Source organism: Dama dama, chromosome 20 (genome assembly GCF_033118175.1).
Source record: "Dama dama isolate Ldn47 chromosome 20, ASM3311817v1, whole genome shotgun sequence".
Lineage (NCBI taxonomy): Eukaryota > Metazoa > Chordata > Mammalia > Artiodactyla > Cervidae > Dama > Dama dama.
Genome location: NC_083700.1, coordinates 75,581,563 through 75,604,341, shown reverse-complemented (window position 1 = coordinate 75,604,341; position 22,779 = coordinate 75,581,563). Strand labels below are relative to the sequence as shown.

At 40.4% G+C, this 22,779-nt stretch overlaps 1 protein-coding gene across 1 annotated transcript in view; it reads left to right on the top strand.

Moving 5' to 3' along the window:
- Positions 1-22,779, top strand: part of IL12RB2 (interleukin 12 receptor subunit beta 2) — a 74,007-nt gene that overhangs the window by 4,989 nt on the left and 46,239 nt on the right. The window contains exons 4-8 of the mRNA XM_061121651.1: positions 3,285-3,399; positions 5,382-5,566; positions 6,802-6,944; positions 8,547-8,697; positions 17,862-17,941. Coding sequence (XP_060977634.1) covers positions 3,285-3,399; positions 5,382-5,566; positions 6,802-6,944; positions 8,547-8,697; positions 17,862-17,941 — 674 coding nt within the window. The remainder of the gene's footprint in view (positions 1-3,284; positions 3,400-5,381; positions 5,567-6,801; positions 6,945-8,546; positions 8,698-17,861; positions 17,942-22,779) is intronic.

The window sequence follows — 22,779 nt, the reverse complement described above, 5'->3', positions numbered from 1 at the left end:
CTCTTATCAGGAAAGACAGAAGCCTCTTCTCTGTGACCTGTAACAGCAGCCCCCAACCTTTTTTGGCACCAGGGGCCAGTTTCATGGAAGACAGTTTTTCCACAGACCGTGGTAGGGGGGCTGGTTTCAGGATGATTCAAGCACGTTGCATTTACTATACACTTTATTTCTATTATTATTGCATCAGCTCCACCTCAGAGCATCAGGCATTAGATCCTGGAGACTGAGGATTCCTGATCTATAAGGACATGGTTGATGCCAGGCAGTAATTCCCGGAGGGCCACCACAAGCATTGAGCAGAACACCAAGCATATCTAAGCAAATCACTGGGGATGTGGAGGCATAAACTAGGTCTCATACCCCTCTTCCAGCTCAGGGGCTCCTGTTCACAGCTCTGATGGGTCATGTACACTCAGTTCTGACAGCCTGTGATGTAGCAAAAGGAGCATGGGCTTTGAATCCCAACCCAGCCACTAGCAGTGGACTCTTAGACAATTTCAGTTCTCTCAGCCTCAGTTTCTCCATCTGTGTGATGAAGATACTAACACCTACCTCCTAAGATGGTTGTGGTGATTAGATGATACCTTGGATGCAAAGTGCTTAATCTAGTACCAGGTACCTAGGAGGCACTTCAGTGATGAGCGCTAGGTTTGCAGTTCCATTGGTTTTACTCTTTTCTTCATGTATGCAGTATGCTGAATGGCTGAGCATGTTTTGCTTGAGAGGAAATAAAGTATTGGTTATAGGCAAAATGAAATTTTTTCTTAAAAACACCATTTGTCCTCACCTCCTTTGTCTTCCGAACGCCTGAATATTTTATCCAGGTAATTCACCGTCTTATAGACCAACATACGATATTGGTATCAGACATTCTCAGCTCTGTGATGTCAGTTCCAAGTGTTCACAGTGCTGCAGGTGGGTTTTTTAGGGAGCTAACGATGGCCAAGGAAGTCAGTGTCTTTGCAGATGTCCTTAAGCCATTCCATTCCATTTCCCATCCTTGCTCACATGCATGAGAGTGCCACAGCCCCTTTCATTTGTTTCCTTTTCCATCCAGAGGTTGTGCATGCATCTGCGGCAACTGATAGCATCAGGAGATCTAATGGTAAGGCACGTCTGCCCTGGTGTAGCTCAGTTGGGTAGCGATGCTGGAATGTTGCTAGTGCAGCGTGCTCAGGTGGTAACCACACCATCAAATGGCTGCTCTTTGAACAAGTTTAGCACCTTTGAGGTAAAGAACCGCCTGGAAGCAACACCTTTTTCTGAGTACGACTAGTCATTCCAAGAAAAGATACAATGAATGTTGGTTTCACCTGGTGCAGTAAGTTTAATTCTATCTGGTGATGGACTGGGCAGCCCATTTTCTCTTTGGTGATAAGTGGTAGTCCAGAGTGACATTGCAAACCCCAAGTAGACCTGTCATCAAAGTGACTGGTTCTTCAGGATTGGGAATGGGTAGATGGCCTTGAAGCCTCTTCTTTCTGGCCCCCTCCTGGGCTTGTGCTTCTCTGCTTCCCAGAGCTCATCCAGATTGTGCAGTAACTAAACAACCAGGGCTCTACTTAACCTCAGAGGATTGGGCCACAACTTATTTGGACAACCAAGGAAATAAATGAAAGACAGTAGATTCTTGCTTAGTTGTTGTTCAATATATGCTTAGCTGTTGATATTTCTGAATGTTATTTTTTAAGACTTTTTATTTCATATAGTAAGTAGGGCTTTTGAAAGTAATAAGAATAATAATACACATAATAATGCAAATAATATTTACATAATACAAATAATAATTACATGGTAAACCATTTTCACTTCAGAGGCTTTGATTTCTGATGTTTTCTTAGCTTCAGCTATTATACATTTATATTGAAGAGAATTAGGTCTGGTTTACCTTGGGACAGACAGTCTCTTCCCAACCCATGTCCCAGCCTGAAGTAGACACCTTGATTTCATGGTCCAAGGAACTCACATTTAATAAGTTGGCTTGATTTGTGAGTAAAAGCTATGGTCTTTAAAGTGAGATGCTCTGCAAACTTTTAGGAGTAAGGGTGAAAGTGAGACTAACTTTTTCATCATGCGAAAGTGTCAGGTGTATTATCACTATCTTATCTGGTCATCAAAAGACCCTGTGAAGCACTGGAGAAATGATGGTGGTTTGTACACATGTATTTTCTTTCAATCCCCCTGAAATAAAGCCAAGATGCAGTAAAGAAAGTTTTTTAGAGGCACAAACCCTAAAGGACAAAAAGAATGGGAGGGGAGACACAGCAACAAAGTTTTGAAAGCTGGAAAGCAGGTGGACCAGCAATCACCGGCTTGGCCTATAACTGGCAGCGAGAAATGTCGAGATGTGACCTGGTTTAATGCAGAAGCTCCCACCCTAGACAGACGAAGTTGATGATACCATGTACTGCTGCGAATAAGAGTAGCAGTGGGGGTTAAAGTTCTTTGACTATGAAGTGGCTTCATTTAAAAATGCACGCCTTATGATAGAAGGGGCCATGCCTACCTTGTACACTTTTGCATTTCTACACCTAACACTGCTGCCTGGTCCATGGGAGGTTTTCATTCTCTGTGTTCATAAAGAATTAATTTATAAATATTCATTAAGTGCTTCAGGTGATACTGCAGAAATTAGACTTAGGTGGTACATCCCAGGAGGACTTGACTAGGGCCAATGGATAGACGTGCCTTGGCAATAAATTTCAGGTCAATGGAGAAAGAAAGCCCCTAATTTTTAAAAGTTTCTAATATTTGAATGAGCTTCATTCTAAAAATGTAAACTCATCATCACCCAGGGTATTGGAACTAGCACTGAATGTTCACTTGTCAGGGAAAATAGTAGAATATGATGGTGAAAGGCTTGAACTCAAGTCAGCCACTCCTGGGCTGGAGCCCTGATTCCGCCACTTCATAGTTTTGTAATGTTGGGCAAGATACTTCATCTCTTAGTGTTCTCTTTGATAAAATTAAGATAATAATAGTATGTACTTGATGTAGCTGCTATAATGTCCAATTGAGAAAAACCACTCATAAAATACTTAGTATAGACTTGGCATATAGTAAGTGTTTGATCCATATCCACTATTATTACAATTGTTATTAGAACAAATTCATGCCTGGGAGGTACATTTGAACTTGATGGGATTTGAAATAGCTCCCAGCTCATCTGTGTATGGGAGACATAGGGAAAGTATTGTTATCTTCTTGGCAAATAACAATAATGTAATTGAAATACCACATGTGTGCTGATTAAAATAGGTAGTTCTATTCTTTTTTTAAAAAAGTTGTTCCAGAACAGCCTCGAAACTTATCTTGTATACAGAAGGGAGAACGTGGAACTGTGACCTGCGCCTGGGACAGAGGACGAGACACCCACCTGTATACTGCATACACTTTACAGTGAGTAAGACTATATTTGCAGCTTTTTGGTAGGTCTTCTCTTAGATGACATTTAGAAGTATCTAATAGTTCTAGCTTTACCGAGAGAAGAAGCAGTAAACACCTCCAGATACTTAGATACTTTAAAAAAAATTTTAGTAAAGCTGGTTCATTCATCTGAAGTGTGAGAACTTATATCTTAGGCCTGAAGACTGACTCAGAGATCTCTTCAGGGCATCCAAGGCCCACGTTATGGATGTTCTTCCCTGCTGTACAGGGTTAAACTGACTGCTCTCTAGGGTTAAATTTCTCTCTTTTGCAGTTGCAGACTCTTGGGTCAAGGTTTATAAATAGACTCTTTTTTGTGGTAGCTTTGCATTAGCCCTGGAGGACTTTCTTTTTAAAGCACCTTTTAAAAGACACTTGCTCCTTGGAAGAAAAGCTATGACCAACCTATACAGCATATGAAAAAGTGGAGACATCACTTTGCCAACAAATGTCCACATTGTCAAAGCTATGGCTTTTCCAGTCATCATGTACAGATGTGACAGTTGGACCAGAAAGAAGGTGGAGCACTAAAGACTTGATGGTTTTGAATTGTGGTGCTGGAGAAGACTGTTGAGAGTCCCTTGGACAGCAAGGAGATCAAACCAGTCAATCCTAAAGGAAATCAGTCCTGAATATTCATTGGAAGGACTGACGCTGAAGCTGAAACTCCAATACTTTGGCCACCTGATGTGAAGAGCCAACTCACTAGAAAATACCCTGATGCTGGGAAAGATTGAGACAGAAGGAGAAGGGGGTGACAGAGGATGATATGGTTGGATGGTATCACTGACTCAATTGACATGAATTTGAGCAGACTCTGGGAGATAGTAAAGGACAGGAAAGCCTGACATGCTTCAGTCCATGGGGTCACAAACAGTTGGACACGACTTAGTGACTGAACAACAGCAACAATCTGACCTGAGAGTTTACAAAAAGAGAGAGTCTGGGAAATTCTTTCCCTTGGAATTAATTCTGTAATCCCATCCAGAGATCTAGCTGGTAGGGCTGTGACTAAGTGAGGAGAAGATAGGGGAAAGGAAGTGGGGCCTAGGGTTCTGATCTGTACTTGGATCTGGCACTTCTGTGAAGTAAATGCCAAGGTGGCCATAGATCCTCTGGATGATTGGCTCAGTCCTAAGGAGCAAAGAGGTCAGCCATGATTTCGTGATTCAAGGCTTCCCTGATGGCTCAGCAGGTACAGAATCTGCCTGCCAGTGCAGGAGACACAGGTTCGATCCCTGATCCAGGAAGATCCCACATGACTCAGAGCAACTAAGCCCATGTGCCACAACGATTGAGTCTGTGCTCTAGAGCCCAGGATCCGCAACTACTGAGCCCACATGCCATAGCTATGGAAGCCACACACTCTAGAGCCTGTGCTCTGCAACAAGAGAAGCCACTGCAATGAGAGGCCTGCACACTGCAACAAAGAGTAGCCCTTGCTCACTGTAACTAGAGAAAGTCTGCATGCAGACACGAGGACCCAGCACAAACAAAAATAAATAAAATTATTAAAAAAAAAAAAAAGAATCCACCTGCAATGCAGGAGAGAGGCAGGTTTGATACTTGGGTCAGGAAGATGTCCTGAAGGAGGAAGTGGCAACCCACTCCAGCATTCATGCTGGGAAAATCTCATGGACGGAGGAGCCTGGCGGGCTGCAGTCCGTGGAGTCACGAAGAATCGGAGATGACTGAAGCGACTGGGCATGCATGCATGCAGTGTAGAGATCATTACTCACCCATATGAATGTCAAAAAGCATTTCATTTCTATCAAAAAAAAAAAAAGAGGGGTTAACTGTGGTCTTATGACCACAGAATACAAATATCCCCGTGGTATATCCCCTAATAAAACATGTCAAGAATTTTCGATACTTGAACATTTTGCTCCTTTGTGCTAAAAGGAGGCAACAGCACATAAAGTGTCTCGCTAAACACAAGCATCTTTCATTTACAGGTTAAATGGACCAAAAAATTTAACTTGGCAAAAGCAATGTAATGATCACTATTGTGATCATTTGGACCTTGAAATCAACCTAACCCCTGAATCACTTGAATCTAGTTACACAGTCAAGGTTACTGCTATCAATAGTCTTGGGAGTGCTTCTTCATCTCCATCCTCATTCACACTGTTGGACATAGGTATGTATTATTTCACTTTTTTAGGTTGATCTTAGCCTGTGAACATTATTTTTAGAATCACTTGTGTGATGGTTTCAAAAGGGAGAGTGGTTCATGGAGAGTGGCCAGTAGGCGTAGACAAAGGATAGATGTGTCTTTGATGTAAGCAAAGGATGTAGGTCTCTAGCGCTATAAAGACATGGTTGTACAAAATGGAATATGCAACATCATTCTCTGTGTTGGAAAAATGAGAGCCTGCTGGTTTCAGATCCTGTGAAGGCATAGGCTGCCAGTGATACTTTCTGAGTGAGGAGAGGGTCATGTGAGGTTGTTCAAGAAACTTAGTGTAAGCCTTTCATGGTGGAGGTGTCTTTTCAGGGTCACGGCTACTCCATTGTTCTATGGTAAGGCTGCGTGTGGGCCTGTAGGGCTGAAGCTGAAGCAAACTATAAGTAAAGTGTATCTGTGTACCAAATGCATCTTCCTCAGAGAATACTTAGGTTTACCCCTCTCATCAGCTTGGGAGCTGGAGTTAGCCAGTCCCAGCACATTTCTGAGCAAATGTAATTGGCCCAGTTGAATCAGAGGCAAATTCCAGGCATTCCCAGGTAACACTGAGCTTCTGGCCTGCCTGAAGCTCTGGCCTCACACCACATGTCTCTTTTCTCTCTTCCCAAAGCATCTCACTGCATCACACACATACACACTGTGCAGTACAGTAAACGATGTACGTCAGCATCTACTATACATTTTGCCATCACAATCTTGCCCATTTTGCCTTCCTTCTCTTTACGTTGACCATTCATCTCTAGCCACCTTCTTTCCCTCTTCTTCTCTTATTCCTCTGTTGCTGTGTCTCTTTCCTATGACTTTTCCTACCAACATTTTTTCTCCTGACATGATCACCACTAGCCACACCTCTACCTTCTCAGCCATTGAAACTCTTGGGTTTGGCACATTGGTTTTCTTTAAATCATTGAATTAAATGAAATCCAAATTATCAGTGTTGTTTATGGTAGTTTATCTGTATAAAAATGGGTAGATTTTTAGGGAAGATTAAAGGGAATTACTTTAATGATTTAGAAGTCAATCCAATTTTTTCTTCCTTCTAAAAGTGAGGGACTACTCATCTGTTTCACCAAGTTGGCGGCTGTGCATTTTAGAAATGAGACTTGTTCAACTTTTTATAGCTCATGTAGTTATAATTTCCAGTTGAGGAGCCTGACTCACACTTTTTTGTTTGTCCTGGTTACCAGTGAGGCCTCTTCCTCCGTGGGACATCAGGATCAAATTTGTAAATGCTTCCGTGAACAGGTGTACCCTTCTGTGGAGAGATGAGGGGCTGGTGCTGCTCAATCGACTCAGATATCGGCCCATTAACAGCAGATCCTGGAATATGGTAATGGTCTCTAGAGTGAAGGGGGAACCAGGGAGAAATTCTTAGTAGCACCGCCCAGATGTCTTTTTTCATACCAGCAAAATACAGAGTTTAAGAATATTTAGCCCAAAAGTACACATATACATGTGAGACATATCAGTCAATCATTTACACTTGTTTATTGAGAAGTATCTTAGGAAATTCTCTGGCAGTCCAGTGGTTAGGACACTGCCAAGGGTCCAGGTTTGATTCCTGGTGGGAAAACTAAAATCCCATAAACCATGCGTCAAAAAAAAAGAAAAAAATGAAAACAAATATCCTAAAGTTTGATCACTGATGCTGAAATTTTTTAAGCCATAAGCTTCTGTAAATCCACACTAATTTTCTATGATTTATTTCTAGTAAATGATTCATTTTTCCTTGTTGTTCTACTCCATACCCCATTATTACTTCCATTATTACTTTTTAGTAATTTCTTTTAAATTATTTATATATTTAGTTGACTGCACTGGGTTTTAGTTTCCACATGCGGGATCTAGTTCCCTGACCAGGGATGGAACTCAGGCCCCCTGCATTGGAAGCACAGCGTCTTAGCCATTACACCACCAGGGAGTCTCATGTTCTAGTAATTTTTTAACCTATTGGAAAAAGAAATATTAGGGAATGTTGAGAGGCTTATCTAAATTGAATATTCCAAGATAAAACTTTACACTTTGATGTAGTATTGAACATTAAATTTTTACAATAAAAATGTAGGATTATTATTCTTTCCAGTATTTTGGTAAAATATAGTGCCTATAATAATAACAAAGGATCGGCTCCACATAGGAGAATTCCATGGACTATTCCCTAGGGTCACAAAGAGTCAGACACGACTGAGCGACTTTTCCCCTATTCAAATATTAGTCGCTCAGTTATGTCTGACTTTTTGTGACCCTGTAGAGTGTAGCCCACCAGGCTCCTTGGTCCATGGAATTCTCCAGGCAGTAATACTGGAGTGGGTTGCCATTCACTTCTCCAGGGAATCTTCCTGGCCGAGGGACCCAACTCAGGTGGATTCTTTACCATCTGAGCCACCAGGGAAGCCCTAGTTGCACATATAGAAAGGTATAATATTAAATTTTTATATATTGTTGCTGTTCAGTCACTAAGTTGCGTCCGACTCTTTGCGACCCCAAGGACTGCAGCATGCCATTTAATAATTTTCTTATATAATTAAATTTTTCTGTTTGGAGCCAGTTTTATGTCTGTGTTAAAACATTCATTGCATTCTAATTGTGGCCAAATAAAAAATAATATCTAGTTAAAAATAAGATTTTTCAAGGCCTTTTTGAAAACGAGTAATTTTCAGTCTTTACTTGTTTTATAGCTGGTTTCTGGATCCCCCTTGGAATCTATATAAATGAGTTGTTAGATCCATGAATTTTTTTGTCTTTGTGTCTCTAATGAGATGCTGTTGTTTCAGGTTAACATCATATGTATTCAGTAACCCAGTCATTATATTTCTTCTCATTGAATGACAGATTTGAAGAGTAAAAAGGGTTATCTAGTTTGGTATTCTTACCTTTATTTTAATTAATTTAGTATTAACAGGCACTTAAAAAAAATCTTGTTGGTTTCAAGGTTAATGCCACAAATGCCAAAGGAAGACATGACTTGCTGGATCTGAAACCCTTTACAGAATATGAATTTCAGATTTCCTCTAAGCTACATCTTTATAAAGGTAGCTGGAGTGATTGGAGTGAATCATTGCGAACACAAACACCAGAAGAAGGTAAGTGTCCAAAAAAAAGGCCGGGGCGGGGGGGGGTCGGGGAAGGAGGGGTGGATAAAAAGTGTGAAAGACAAGAGAGAGAGAGAGAGAGAGAGAGGAAGATGTAATAATTTCCTTAGAATAGACTCTAAAGTACTGATACTAAATCAAAACAGTGCATTAATTAACAAGCTCATTTTAACATCAGCTTAAGTATTGAAGCTGTCCAGGGAGATATGTTTATATTTCTTGGAAATTTTTGACATTAGTTAAGTCCTACTCCTGTTTGTCACATATTATCACATTGGTTACAAGCTTTATGCCTCTGTTTGATTTTATCTTTTACTTCTATTTCACTTACTATCTCAGTTACTCTCTCTTATTCCACAAAGCTATGACTAGTAATTAGTTTCCTTGCTTTATCAATAAACCTTGATGCATCTTGCCTTTTGAGTTCTATGAAAATTAATATGGCTTTACAAGCCATACTAAAAGCTTGGGAAAAGGTAGTCTCTGGAGACATAACATTTTAAAATAAAGTTTAACATCCAACAATCCTCTTTTCCAAATATTACAGCCCTGCACTTCTTCAAACTTTGATACTCACTTCTCACATGAGTACCATAGACTGCCCATAGCTATGAACAGGAGGTCAAAGATATTTTCATTCTGATGAGCTTTTTTTTTTTTTTATATAATTATTGGGATGACTTTCACTGAAGTTCATGCTGCGGTTCATGGGGTCGGAAAGAGTCGGACACGACTGAGCAACTGAACTGAATCAAATATTTTATTAAAGAAAAAATGTTTGTATGAATTTTATGCCTCTTCTAAATCTTTGGAGACATAAGAAATAGCCGTTTGAGTATTAGTTTTCGAAAGCACTCAGTGATACAATATACAACTTCATAATTTGTCTAAATTTGTCTCAGAGGAAATATAATTGGCATATAACCCATTGCTTTATAATCTGGAGATTTTCAACCATTAATGGCAGAAAAGCTAAGTGCTTATTTGTGAAACTTACAGGTATTTGTGCATATAAACTAGCCTCATGACTAAGCTACATTCATTTTCTGTGAGCTACTAGTGATTTTTGGTAACTGATGACATCGAATGACTTTCAAAGATGTAAACTATTAATCAAATAAATAATATATAAATCATAGAATAATTGTATACACTTCCTTAACAGTAATTTCATTTCTCTAAAAATGTTTATAAATGAATTCATTCAACAAATTATAATTTTTCCTCTCGTTTTATGATAACAATGTTTTAACGTTGAGCCACTATTCTCTCTTTGAATGTGTGTCAGTTTTAAAATCCAGAGCTTACTCCTGTTATCCTTTTGTCACACATGTCAAAGTGATGCATTTTTAAAATGCCTTAAGGTTTAGAATATATACATTATACAGATAAAATTCTTGGATATAGGCCATATTTTATGTCCAAGTCCAAGGTAGTATATAGTCTGAGAAGTTAAGTTGTATCACATTAAGCTAAAATATAAAATAGGGAAACTCTGGGCTCATAAATTCTTGTCATTTTTACTCACACTTGATAATGACCTGTTTAGAGATGTGTGAAAAGTTTTTTCTTTTTTTCTCAAGTGTTTATCTGTTGAACTAAAAACCCATCAAGGCAGAATGGTAACTTTCTCATATCCTATATAATGAACCACCACCATAAAAATGAATATAGCAACTTGTTGTGTTTATGAACTCGTGGATGGTTATGAATTGAACCAAGGAAGCTGGCTTATTCAGAGTAGTTGCAAACATTCACAAAGAGAGAAACCCATACTCTGAAATATGCCACATTGACCAAGCTCTGCTGACTTCCTCTCTGTCTGAATCTCCCTTTTTTGTGTTTGATCTTTCTGTGGGTTGTTGTAAGATCTCTTTTCTCTTACTCTAAGCTTCATGGTTTTCACCTCTTACCACTGTTTCTGTCATCAGTTTCTGTATGAAACACCAATTGATGTAAACCTAAAAGGTGTGAAATTTTTTTAAACACTTCTTCCTTTTAACCCTTGGGATATGTATGCAAATGTAACTTGGCATTTAAAAAAAATACTAGTAAGCTTTTTTTTTTTTAGTTACTGTCTAAAACTGAGCAATGTTATTATGATAGAGCTCTTTCTTTGTAGCCTTGGCTACTCAAAACAGTGCAATATGTTATCTCTTAGTGGTTTGGGTGTATTTATTTATAGCATGTCAGCAGAGAATGAAGGCGTTATTCACTCCATATGGCCCTTCTCCATGTCATTAAATTAAACTCTTGTCACAGTCCTCCATGAAGAACATTTAAAAAATGACCACTAAGTAAGGGGTGGAAGGAAACAGATCACATTCCTATGCTTAGGAAGACAGTCCAGCAATCAGTATACATCAAATGTGGGCCTGATACTGGGAAATGAGCAGTCATATTTTGCTTCTGAGCAATCATATTTTGCTTCTAGTGAGAAAACGGTCTTGAGTTTGGGTTGCATAGTGTCTTCACATGCCTGAGAAAATGCCCAGGTGTTGGGGTACCCTGCTTCCTCATCATTTTGAGCACCTAGGAGGAGACTCCAAAATAAAGGTGAAAGAACCATTCCTTAGAGCTACATTAACAATTAAGTGTTTCTAGCTATTCATTCTTCATCATTTTTCAAAGTGTTATTTGTATCTTTGGTCTTGGTAAACTTGACTGTGGGCAGTTAATAAAGGAAGTGTTAAACGCTCACACTAGTGCCAGAGCAGTAAAGGAGCAGTCCTCCCCCATCATGGTGATGGCATAGGTAATTGGTGAAAGATCCCCAAAGAGGGAAAAAACATAACTGCATCCACCCATCTTCCCATTGAGAAGCTAGACAATTTTCATTCACTTGTGATTTTAAACAATTGCTAGGATAGGTTAGGTGTGAACAATTAAATACTAGATGTTATTTTACCACCTGTTAGCAAGCAAGATGGTAAGTCTAGCTTAGGAGTCAGCAAATATTTTCTAGAAAGTTCCAAGGCTGAAATAATAAATATTTTCAGCTTTGCAGACCTATGATCTTTGTCATAACTATTAAAATTTGCTGTTATCACATGTAAGCAGCCATTGACAGTCTAGAAATACATAGACAAAGCTGTATCCAAAATTTTATTTTTGCACACTGAAGTTTGAATTTTATAAAATTTTTATGTCACTAAAAAGGATCCTTCTTTTGATTAGTTGTCAACCATCTAAAAATGTGAAAGCTATTATTATTAGTTCACTGGCTATACAGAAACAGGGAATAGGGAACCAGTCAGATTTGGTCCATGGGCCATAGTTTGCTGATTCCTAAATTAGCTAAACTTGAAAATATCATGCTTGTGTCTTTTTGCCTAAGACTTGAGGAAATGAGAATGAATGGTTCTTTGTCTTCTCAAGGGACTTAGCTAAAAACATTTTCAATAGAGGGAAAATGTTATGTTTAAGATCCAATGAGTCTCCTTACCCTCTTTTATTCTTCTTGTGGCCTCTTCTAAGCTCAATACCTACCCTGGAAGAAGTAAATGCCTAAGCTTAATTATTTGACAAGATGGTAATCATTCCAATGGGAAGAAATGCTTTCCATGAAACCCTCCAAAAGAAGCCAGTGGGGAGTAAAAAACACTTCTCTGGATGATCAGTGAGGAATGTGTATATGTCAGGCGCTATGCCAGGTACTCAGACACAATGATAGCCAGTCAGATCCTCAGATTCAGGGACTTACAGTCTATCTTGGAACATCAGGGAAAATTCCTGGAAGAGATGACACCAAGAATAAGCTGCAAAGCCCAAAGGGAATCTTGTGGCCTTCTACCATCTGGAGCATGCGGTCTCCAAGGTACTGCAGTAGAAGTAAAGAGCTATTCCCTCCGGGAAGTACTTGTTTCTGTTGAGTTCTGTGAAATCTCTTGTTCCTGATTTTTCTTCTACCCTCTTGGCCAGTTCTTCCCAGTCTTTTTTGCTGGCCATCTTTCTCTTCTTAATCTCAATATATAGGGCTTTGTATTGGGTCTCTTTCTTTTCCCAGCTGACCTCATTCAATCTCATGGCTCTAAAACTACATAGGTAGGTAAAGAGAAAGAAAGAATATAGTTTCTGTTCTGGCGTCTCTCCAGAACTTCAGATTTGTATTCCAGTCACCTATTCTACATCTTCACTTAGATATCAACAGATACACTAAACCTCAACATCGCCTAAAAAGATGGTTTCTTCTCCAATGCAAAATGCTTTCAGAATGCCTCTGTTTCAGTCTTTCCTTTCATGATAAACGACTCCACCATATTCCTAGTTATTCAAATCAAAAAGTGGAGAAATTATCCTTAAAGTCTCCTTTTCTCCCATTCCATCATATCAGCATTGAGTCTCCTAAACATACTCAAAATGTATTCATTGCTTCCATTGCTACTCTGACTATCCTAGTTTAAGCTACTTTCTCATTACAAAGCATAACAACAAAATGAACACTTACAAACTCATCATTTAAGTTAAATGTTGTAAAATTACTAATGTATTCTTACCCTGTCAGACTTCCCCACAGGTAGCCACTGTCCTGGATTGTGTATTTATGTCATCATCACACTTTTCTCATAGTTTTCAGAAATGTATATATTTCTAAACAGTGATTAGTGTTGCTTGTTTTGAGCTTGATCAAAATTATATGCAGTATATAATCTTTTGCAACTAATTTTTTTTCCCCATGAGCACTCTAACATGATGCCTCCATTGATTTTAGGATAGAGGAAACATCCCTGCTTCTGTTAAGAAATAGGCTCTTCACTTGTCTGGATGTTGAAAGATTATCTTTCTTAAGAAGAAAAAAATAGATGGTGGATTTTCAGCTATGTCAGGTGTTCCCAGTAAATCCAGTGAAATGAGAATAGAGAAGTAATCATCAGATTTGACAAAGCAGCATTGATTTCTGACCGGGAGCAGACTTGTGGGGGTATTGAATGAGAGTGAATATGAGGTGAGGGAGTAAAGACACTGACAATTCACTGGAGTAGGATGTAGCGTTAAGAAATTCCTTAATTTGTTTTAGGATCAGAGATAATACAGTATATTTATAAGGTGATTTTTGGGACCTAGCAGAGATGAAGAGATTAATGATACAGGAAATAGGATAATAGTGGGAGAGATACACATGATGAAGCAAGGAGGATGGGACCTAGAACTCAAGGGGTTGGTCTGTGATGGAAGTAGGGAATGCTTCATCCATAGTAAAATCAGTAGAAGTGATGTGTTAGCGGATTGATGGGGTAGTTTGAAAGATTTCATGGTGGAAATATTAGGGACTTTCTGTCTGATTGCTTCCTTTTGCTCAGTAAAGTGTGAGGCAAAGACATGAGTTGAGAGAATCAGATCATTGGAAGTCAGCAGGTGGAGGGACTTATAGCACCAGCCTTTGGAAAGGAGCAACCCCTGTGGATGATGAGCCACCAAAAATAGTGACAGAAAGGAGTAAAAAGAGAGAGTGAACGAAGTGTTGAAAGTTATCAAAGAGGAGGAGGGGTGGGGGAGTCTGTGAGGGCTTCCAATGGAGACATTGCAGGTGGTAACATATGAAGGCAAGAGTCTACCATGAAGAAACTTGTTTAATCATGTAGGTGTTTGTGAATCTGTGAATCTGTTTGAGTTGTTTGAAACTAGAATTTAGAGAAGTGTATCACAGTCCAAAGAGTGGACATTGAGGAACCAAGGTGGTGGATGATTTACTTGGCTCTGTCTTTCCCTGACTGGAGCATGGCTTGGACCAAAATATTCTCATGGGTTCAATTTAGTCCACTACCTGAAATCTCCCAAGGTACTCCTTTTTCATATTCACTTTGTGTTAAATTCTCCATTTTCACTGTTCTTAGAGATCTTTCTACTCTACTCCACTGCCTGCTAAAACCTCTGTGGAGGGATTGCTGTCTACTTGCAATTCAGTTGCTCTCATCCACACCCTTGCATTCACCTTGGGTTCCGAGATGGATGCTAATCTCAAAAGCAGCACATGGCTTAGCCCTGATTTACTTACCACACGTCATGTTTCATAGAATCCTCAAATCTTGGGATTCTCTTGTAACTCAGTCAGTAAAGAATCTGCTTGCAATGCAGGAGACCTGGGTTTGATTCCTGGGTGGGAAAGATCCCCTGGAGAAGGATATGGCAGCCCATTCCAGTATTCTTGCCTGGAGAATCCCATGGACAGAGGAGCCTGGTGGGTTACAGTCCATGCGGTCGCAAGAGCCAGACGCAACTTAACGACTAAACCACCACCACCAGAGTTGAAAGAATCCTTTGAGGGCAGTTAGGCTGATCTTCTGCTTAATTTTGGATGTCCTCTTTTTTTATATTGGTGATTCCTTCCTCTTTAACCCAGTTTTTTTTTCTTCACATTGATAGTACATTCATCTCAGAAGAAATGACTTTCATTGCTCAATATTCATATTTTTTTTTATCATTTGTACTCATCCTTTTTGTGTGTGTCACTTGGAACAAATGGCCTTTGTCTTTCCTTTTCTTACCTGCCTATGATACTTTTATCTGACTTTTTTTTATGACACTGAGGTTAGGACCCCCAAGTGATTTTGACAGTTGAATGTCAAAGATTCTCTATAATATTAGCCCTTATATTGCTTTACGCAGCAGTAGTTTGACATTTCTAGTCAAGAAGTTTTACACTTTGAAACCCATACAGATTTGGCTAATGATTTCTCTCCATAGAGGCTTACACTGCAGGTGGGCACCATTAAAATTTCAGCTTCACTTGCAATTTATCTTTTGAAGAAAATATGACTCTTGAATTTGGTTCTTAGCTCTGTAATAATCTGGTAGGTTGTAGAGGCAATGAATGGCAATGAGAGGTGAGTGTTCTCTTTAAGTTTCTTACCTATATGTAGTTAACTGAAGACATGTAACACCATGGACCATGTCCACTGGCCTTGACCCTGAGCACACCATAGTTTCCAAATCCTGACTGGGTAGTCAATGTCTGGGTCATCTAGTTTGTGGGGTGTTCAGATCTTTGCTCAACACGGTGAACAGTAACAGGGTCTTTGGAGACAGCAAAACTTGGGCCCAGCTCTCAGCTTTGCCATTACCATCTCTGCAGTTTCTGTAAATCATTTGACCTTTGTCAGCTTCCTTGTCCTCAGCTGCAAAACAGATCTAATCATATGCTCCTTCTGCATTGTGTGAGGATTAAGTGGGAGCATGGATATAGTGTCCAGAGATTACTTGGCACGTGGTAGGTGGTCAATAAACACCAGGCCCCCTTCCTTTCTGTTGCCTCTGCTTTTTTCCTTTTTACATATGGACTAGCAGGAAAAAAAGTTCCGAGCTTGATTCCTGGGTCCCTGTAATCCTGAAGGATAGAGAGCACTTTCAGAATGTCTTCTGTACACATTTCTTACCATTAGTCCTCACTGCAAGGGTGAATACTACCACTGGTCGGAAGAGAAGGGGAAGAAGTGAATGTTTAGAAATTAAAAGAGATGAAGGTGAGAGAAGCAGGAAAAGGAAGTAACAAAGGAAAAGACTAGAACATGAAAGAGGCACACCCAATGGAGGGCATAAGTTTTACAGAGACCTTGTAAGCCTTCCCAGAGCCAGACAACTACATGATGCAGAGCAAAGATCATAGACCAAACAGAGCTGTGTTCAAAGCCTGGCTTCTCCACCAATTAGTTCTGGAACTTTGATCAAGTTCCTTAACTTCTTTGAACTTCAGTTTTCAAGTGAAGAAAACAACAGCAGCTAAGTTTACTGAGTGCTTAACATGTGTAAGCACTCTTATGTTCTGTTTAAATTCTCACAACAGCCCCATCTGATGTGTAGAATTATGATCCTCATTTAACAGACGAGTAACCTGGCTTAAGGACATGGTTAGCATTGTTCAGGATCACAGAGCCTGGATATGCCCATAGAGGGCCTGGCTCTGGAGCTCACACTTTAAGCACTGCACCAAAGCTTGTGTATCATGGGGCTGAGGAGGACGTGAGATGTCACTGAATGGGCCCACATGGGGCCTGCCCTTGGTGTGTGCTGGGACATGTGCCCCCTCCCCTGTCCTTCTCTCTCTTCTTCTCTTCCTGGCTGCTTGTCTTCTGCCATCCAGGTGGGACTTAGCTTTCTGGGAATTCCCAGCTGGTTAAATGGAACTTGCTGCTTGAGAAGGAACCCCAAGATAGCTTCACCGTAATATACTCTGAGAGTCACTGTTACACAAGTTAGGTTGGTGCAATTGAAGCCTGTTTTCAGGGATTGCTTCTATTGATTCCACCCCTGGCTGTAAATCAAAACAAATCTGACAGTGGGAGAAAAAAACTATTTCACCCACTCATAATACACATACATACACACACTTAGACATAGGAGTTGATTAATCAGTTTCTTTTCAAAAAATATGTTCAGTTGACTTTCTCAAATTAAATTAGTCCATATTTGACCATTGTTTATGGATTGGTGGTTATTTCTTCTACTAGTTCAGCCTGTGTTTCAGCATCAAGTAGATGATATTGCCTGGTTTGTTCATTTGCTTATTCATCATTTAATAAAGAGTAACTGGGAGCCTGTTACATTCTAAGCACTGCAGTGGATATGAGGAATACTAAGATGAATGAGACAGACTTCCTTACAAATAGATTATTGTCTAATGGTCATAAAACCAAATAATTATACTCCAACATAAATTCAGGAATGGAGATGAACACAAAGTTCAGCCTTTGTGTTTTGTATTTTACAGGATTGAAAAATGTTTTCCTCATGATTTATGTCTGTTTTTCTGTTGAGAATTCTTTATGCATTCCAACAAAAAAGAATTAACCGTGTATACTTTCTTTGAGTTATTTTACTAATATATGTTTAAGGGTAAGTTAAGAAGGTAATGTCCCCTTGTCATTTATAAAAGTTTGTTTTTAAGGTTGTTGTTTAGTCACACAGTCATGTCTGACTCTTTGTGACCCCATGGACTACAGCACTTTGTTTTTTCTGACTTCTGTGGTCAAGCATGTTCATTATTTAACAGAAGAAAAAGGAAAATACTGGGATATGAAGAAAATTGAAATTATCCTATAATTCTACTCTCCAAGAATCATTTAATCAATAACCAATTGACTTTTAAAGTTTTTACATTGTGTATATGTATATATGTATATATATATATGAAGCTGTGGATTTTTTCCCCTTCAAAACAGAGCCTACTGGGATGTTAAATGTCTGGTATATGAGACAGCACATTGACTACAATAGACAACAGATTTCTCTTTTTTGGAAGGTAAGTTTGCAGTGTCCACTAAAAATTCAGGAGAACTATATATTTAGTTTCTTTAATTGAGATATAATTGACATATGAAGAGAATTACATATTTGAATGGTAAGTTTCAAGGCTGAAGAGCTTGTTCTATGGTTGCTTTGATATGAGGCTTCAGAGACTGTGTTGAAACTCATTTTCTCAGCCAGATCTTTATGATGGTTGACTCTATGTCATTTACTTTTCCAACACAAGGATGAGGACTCTTGACTTCCTGCCTCCACACAATCATATCTTTCCCTCTTCCACGTCCAGTCAGATCAAGGTCTCTTCCCTTCCCGAAGTGTGCCCACCCACCCTCTGACCCCATTCACCACACCTTCTCTTCTGATTCTGTTCCCTCTCTGCCTCTCCTCCCACCCACAGATACAGTATGCCCAGCAGTGACCACCTCACTTTTTCATTTTAGGGGAGAGCAAAGCTGTGGATATAGATATTTAGGAATATGTTTTCTATGGCCATTGAAAAGTGAGCGGGTGGAAAGTAAGCTCCTCTACCTCAGGAATATTAATAATAGTAGAAAATAAGAGGAATAGGAATAGCAAACAGCCTTTCCTCAAGAATAGTAGTAAAACAGTGGTAAACAGAACAACCTTCCAGGAAACAATGAGGCCTAATGTTATGACAGAATGTAAAAGTTTCACAAAGTGCTGAAAGCTGGCATTATCATTTCACTTAACCCTTACAAAAACCCTAAGAGATACATATAGTATCCCCACTAACACATGAAAAAAACTGAGAGTCCAAAAAAGGAGGTTTTTCCCAAAGTCAACCACCTACTAAGTGCAGAGCTGGGACTGAAACCCCATCCAGAGCTCTTTCTGCTACAGTATGACTCATTTTGCCCCCAAAAATATATATACTGTTTGAATTGAGCTACCGATTGGCATGTTTATAAGAAGAGGTTTTATTTCTCAAAACCTATGTCTTTTTTACGACATGTCTTCCAGTTAAGGGTAAATAAACAGTTTTGGAATTATGCAGCTGACAAGCATGAAACCAGAAGTCAGAGTAATAAAGTCCTCTGATGGGGTTAGCATGATAGATTTTGATAATTACAATCTTCTTCAATTTTAAGAAATGAGCTCTTTCTCCCTCTTTCCCTTTCTCTCTCTCACACATGAAATCTCTGGTATAAAAGGAGACTACTGTAAATAGCTTGGTGAGTCATATCAAGTTCTTCACTTTGAAACTAAAACTGCAGCTTAAAATTTATCTTAAAAATTTGAATTTTTAATAGCAAGATTATTCTTAAAGCAAGGCATTTAGAGCAACCGTAATTTGTAAATAGTATAGAAGAACCTAGCTCAATTCCTGGCTGTTGGTTTTCATTTTCACAAGTAAGCAACTGGTTAAAATGCAAATTCTTCATCCCGTAAAGATCCCGCCTCCAAAAATGTTCTTTACAGTTATCTGAAAATATGCTGTTCTGGTCCCATTTCATTCCTCTCAACTCTGGGGTTTCTCTTGGTAGAATGAGGGTAATGATCAAAGTACCTGCAGAATTCAAGGTGGGGGGGTGGAAGCACAAGTAAATGAGAAGGTGCAAACCCAGAAAAATCACTGGGGCTGCCAAGGAAAAATTAGATGGTACTGCAACATGATTTTTGTCATAACAGTGAAAGCAACATACCCAGTGCTAGACCTGTGTTTCTTTCTGTCACAAAGAGCATTTAGAACAGGCGTAAGCAGGGCACTCTGAAACCAGCCTCGGAGCAAAGTCAAAATAACGATTTGTTAGCCAACAGGTAGATGGGCATGGGTTTGGGTAGACTCTGGGAGTTGGTGATGGACAGGGAGGCCTGGCATGCTGCGATTCATGGGGTCGCAAAGAGTCGGACACAACTAAGCGACTGAACTGAACTGAACTGAATGTTTAGCAAACTTCCATATGCAGATTCCTCTCTGCGCTCATCTTAATCTTGTCCCTGTTTCTTACAAAGCGTTAGGTTCTAAAATGAAGTCTTGAAATTCAAAAGGGCTTTAAAACTGTTCTAGTCCACCCTATCTCTCATGAACATTGCTTCTAGTCCAGCCAGGACAGATAGATGTCTCTGCTGGGACCTTCTGGGACAGGAAGAACTGCTCTGGAGAGAGCCCACCTTGATGGCATCTCTTGTCTATAAGTTAGAAAAGGTTTTCTTTGGTGGAGCCAAAATTGTGGGCCCAAGAAGGATCTTTTGGACCGGAAGAGATTTGAATAAGAAACCAAAAATGTAAAAACTAGAAGTTTCTACAACCTTGTGCTAGATGGTGATCATGACAGGGCACCTTCAAAACCTTCAGTGATTGTCCAGCCTGAAAAAGGAGAGTTGGAGCCAGCCCTCTGTTTTCCAGGGTTGTTACAGGACTTACCTAGTCCTTCCCAGGTGGCGCTAGTGGTAAAGAACCCTCCTGCCAATGCAGGAGACATAAGAGATTTGGGTTCTGATCCCTGGGTTGGGAAGATTCCCCTGAAGAAGGAAATGGCAACCCATTCCAGTTTTCTTGCCAGGAGAGTTCCATGGACAGAGGAGCCCAGTAGGCTACAGCCCATAGGGTCACACAGAGTCAGACACAACTCAAGTGGCTTAGCACATGCACACACAGGACTTAGTCCTTTTCTGTTGAATCCTGGATTTCTTCAACGGCCCTACACAGGAAGTGGCAATTAAACCCTGACCAGAGTTACTGAGATGAGTGGTTCTGCTCTGGGCCCCAGAATCACGAATCCCAGACCTCTAGAGCCAGAGGGCATTTAAGCAGCATGCAGGTCCAGCAATCATTTTACAAACATGGAAACTGCAGTCTGGGGAGGGAAAGCGATTTCCCAAAAGGATTTCTGTAATGTGGTGCCTGCTGCTGGGAGCCCTTCCTGGGTGGAATACTGCCCTTCTGTTTGGAACCACCCCCCTCCCATTCATCCGACTGGGGATTCCTCTTGCCACCCTCAGGCAGGACTGGGAGCTGACGGGGCAGTGCTGTGACATGAGGAACTCATCAAAACCTCAGAGCAGCCTGCAGCCAGATCAGGTGCTTTGTGGTGGGGCCCAGTCAGACCTCACTGGGGAAGGGAAGTGAAGACATGCGTGTGATGGGTGATTTTTCTTTTCTAACTTTGATCAATACTGGGAAACCCAGTGAAAGGGACACCCCGCCACTGCAGAGGGGAATTCAGGGCTTCAGCACCAAAGGAAGCCCCAAGTAAAACCCCATCAGCCTGTGAACACAGAGAGAGCACGTTTCTCTTGCGGCTAGGGAAACGAGAGCTGACCTTTCATTTCTCTAGTATGTTTACACTAGAGGAGAACAACTTGATGCTGAATGGGTACAGCCCAGGTGTATGCAGAGGGTGGGGGCGGGGGGTGATGGGTGGAGGGAGGGGAGACGGGTCCATGGTGAGGATGTGTGAGTGTCTGGAGTGGTGTGTATGCATGTGTGTTGTGTGTGTATGAGTGCACATGTGTATGAATGCATGTGAATTTTGTATTCGTGGGAGGGATCTGATTGTGTGGGTGTGTAGATATGAGTACGTGTGTGATTGTGCAGGCATGTATGCTGTGCTTGTATGTGAGTGTCTTAGTCATATCTAATAAAATGCCATAGTTTGGGGGCTTGTAAATAGCAGAGATCAATTTCTCACGGTTCTGGACGCTGGAAGTCTGAGATCTGGCTGCCAGCATGGTTAGGTAAGGGCTAAACCACTCTTCTGGGTCGCAGACTTCTCTTGTGTCCTCACATGGTGACATGGTGGAAGGGGCTAGACAGCTGTCCGGGGTCTTAGAGAGTGCTGATCCCATCCATGGGTGCTCCACCCTTATGACCTAATCAACTCACAGAGGCCCCACCTCTTGACACCATCAGATTAGGTGTGAAATTCCAATGTGTGAATCACCAGTTCAGTAAGTGAGTGTAAAGGCATGAGTGTGTGGAAGATGGGTGTGTGGGGTGTATGTGGGTGTGAGTGTGGGTGAATATGTGTGGGTCTGTGAGTGTGAGGGGTGGGTGTGAATGTGAGCATCTACATGTGTGTCTATTTAGGAATGTGAGTGTGAGTGTGTTGAGGGTAGAGGAGACTGCTGTTGTTCTGGTTCCTATGTAGTTCCTCGTTTTCCCACACCTTGGTTTCTCCTAAAAGCTACATTTCCTCAAAAGTATTCTGTACTGGTTTTTTGCCATAGTTTTTTTTTTTTTTTTTTTTTTTTTTTTTTGGTGACACCACACGGCTTGTGAGATCTTAGCTCCTCGACCAAAGATTGAACCTGCAGTAAAAGCATGGAGTCCTAACCACTGGACCACCAAGGAAGTCCCCATAGTTGCTTTTAAGAGAAAAAGTACTTTCTATGTTGAAGCCAAAAAGTTGAGCCTAATCTACGAATAAAGCAAAAGCACCTGGGAATTGTCAAAAGAGTAAATGCGGTGGTAGAAAATATTGCTCTGTCACCAACAGCCCAGGTGTTGGATGAGAGCCCTTCTCGAGGGGTCACCAATTCTTTCCCTCACATTCTCTCTAAATCCCCTTCTGCACAAACTTTCACATCATTTCCTTTGCTTTGACCAGTTATTGCCATCTGTGATTCCAGTACACTTTTCCTTCAGTTAATTCAGCTTCCATCCTTTAGGAAGAAGATCACTTTGAATATATATATATGGATGATATATGAAAAGATATGACAGTGGGTTAAAGCCACATTACCCTTTCCAGTTTCTTCTGTCAATTTCTTCAGAGTCCTCTCACTGTCTGAAGCATGGCTAATCATAAACTTTCTGAAGTCTAGGTTTAGGCCATGGGTCTGGAAGAGAAGTGTCTGTGTGCAGATGGA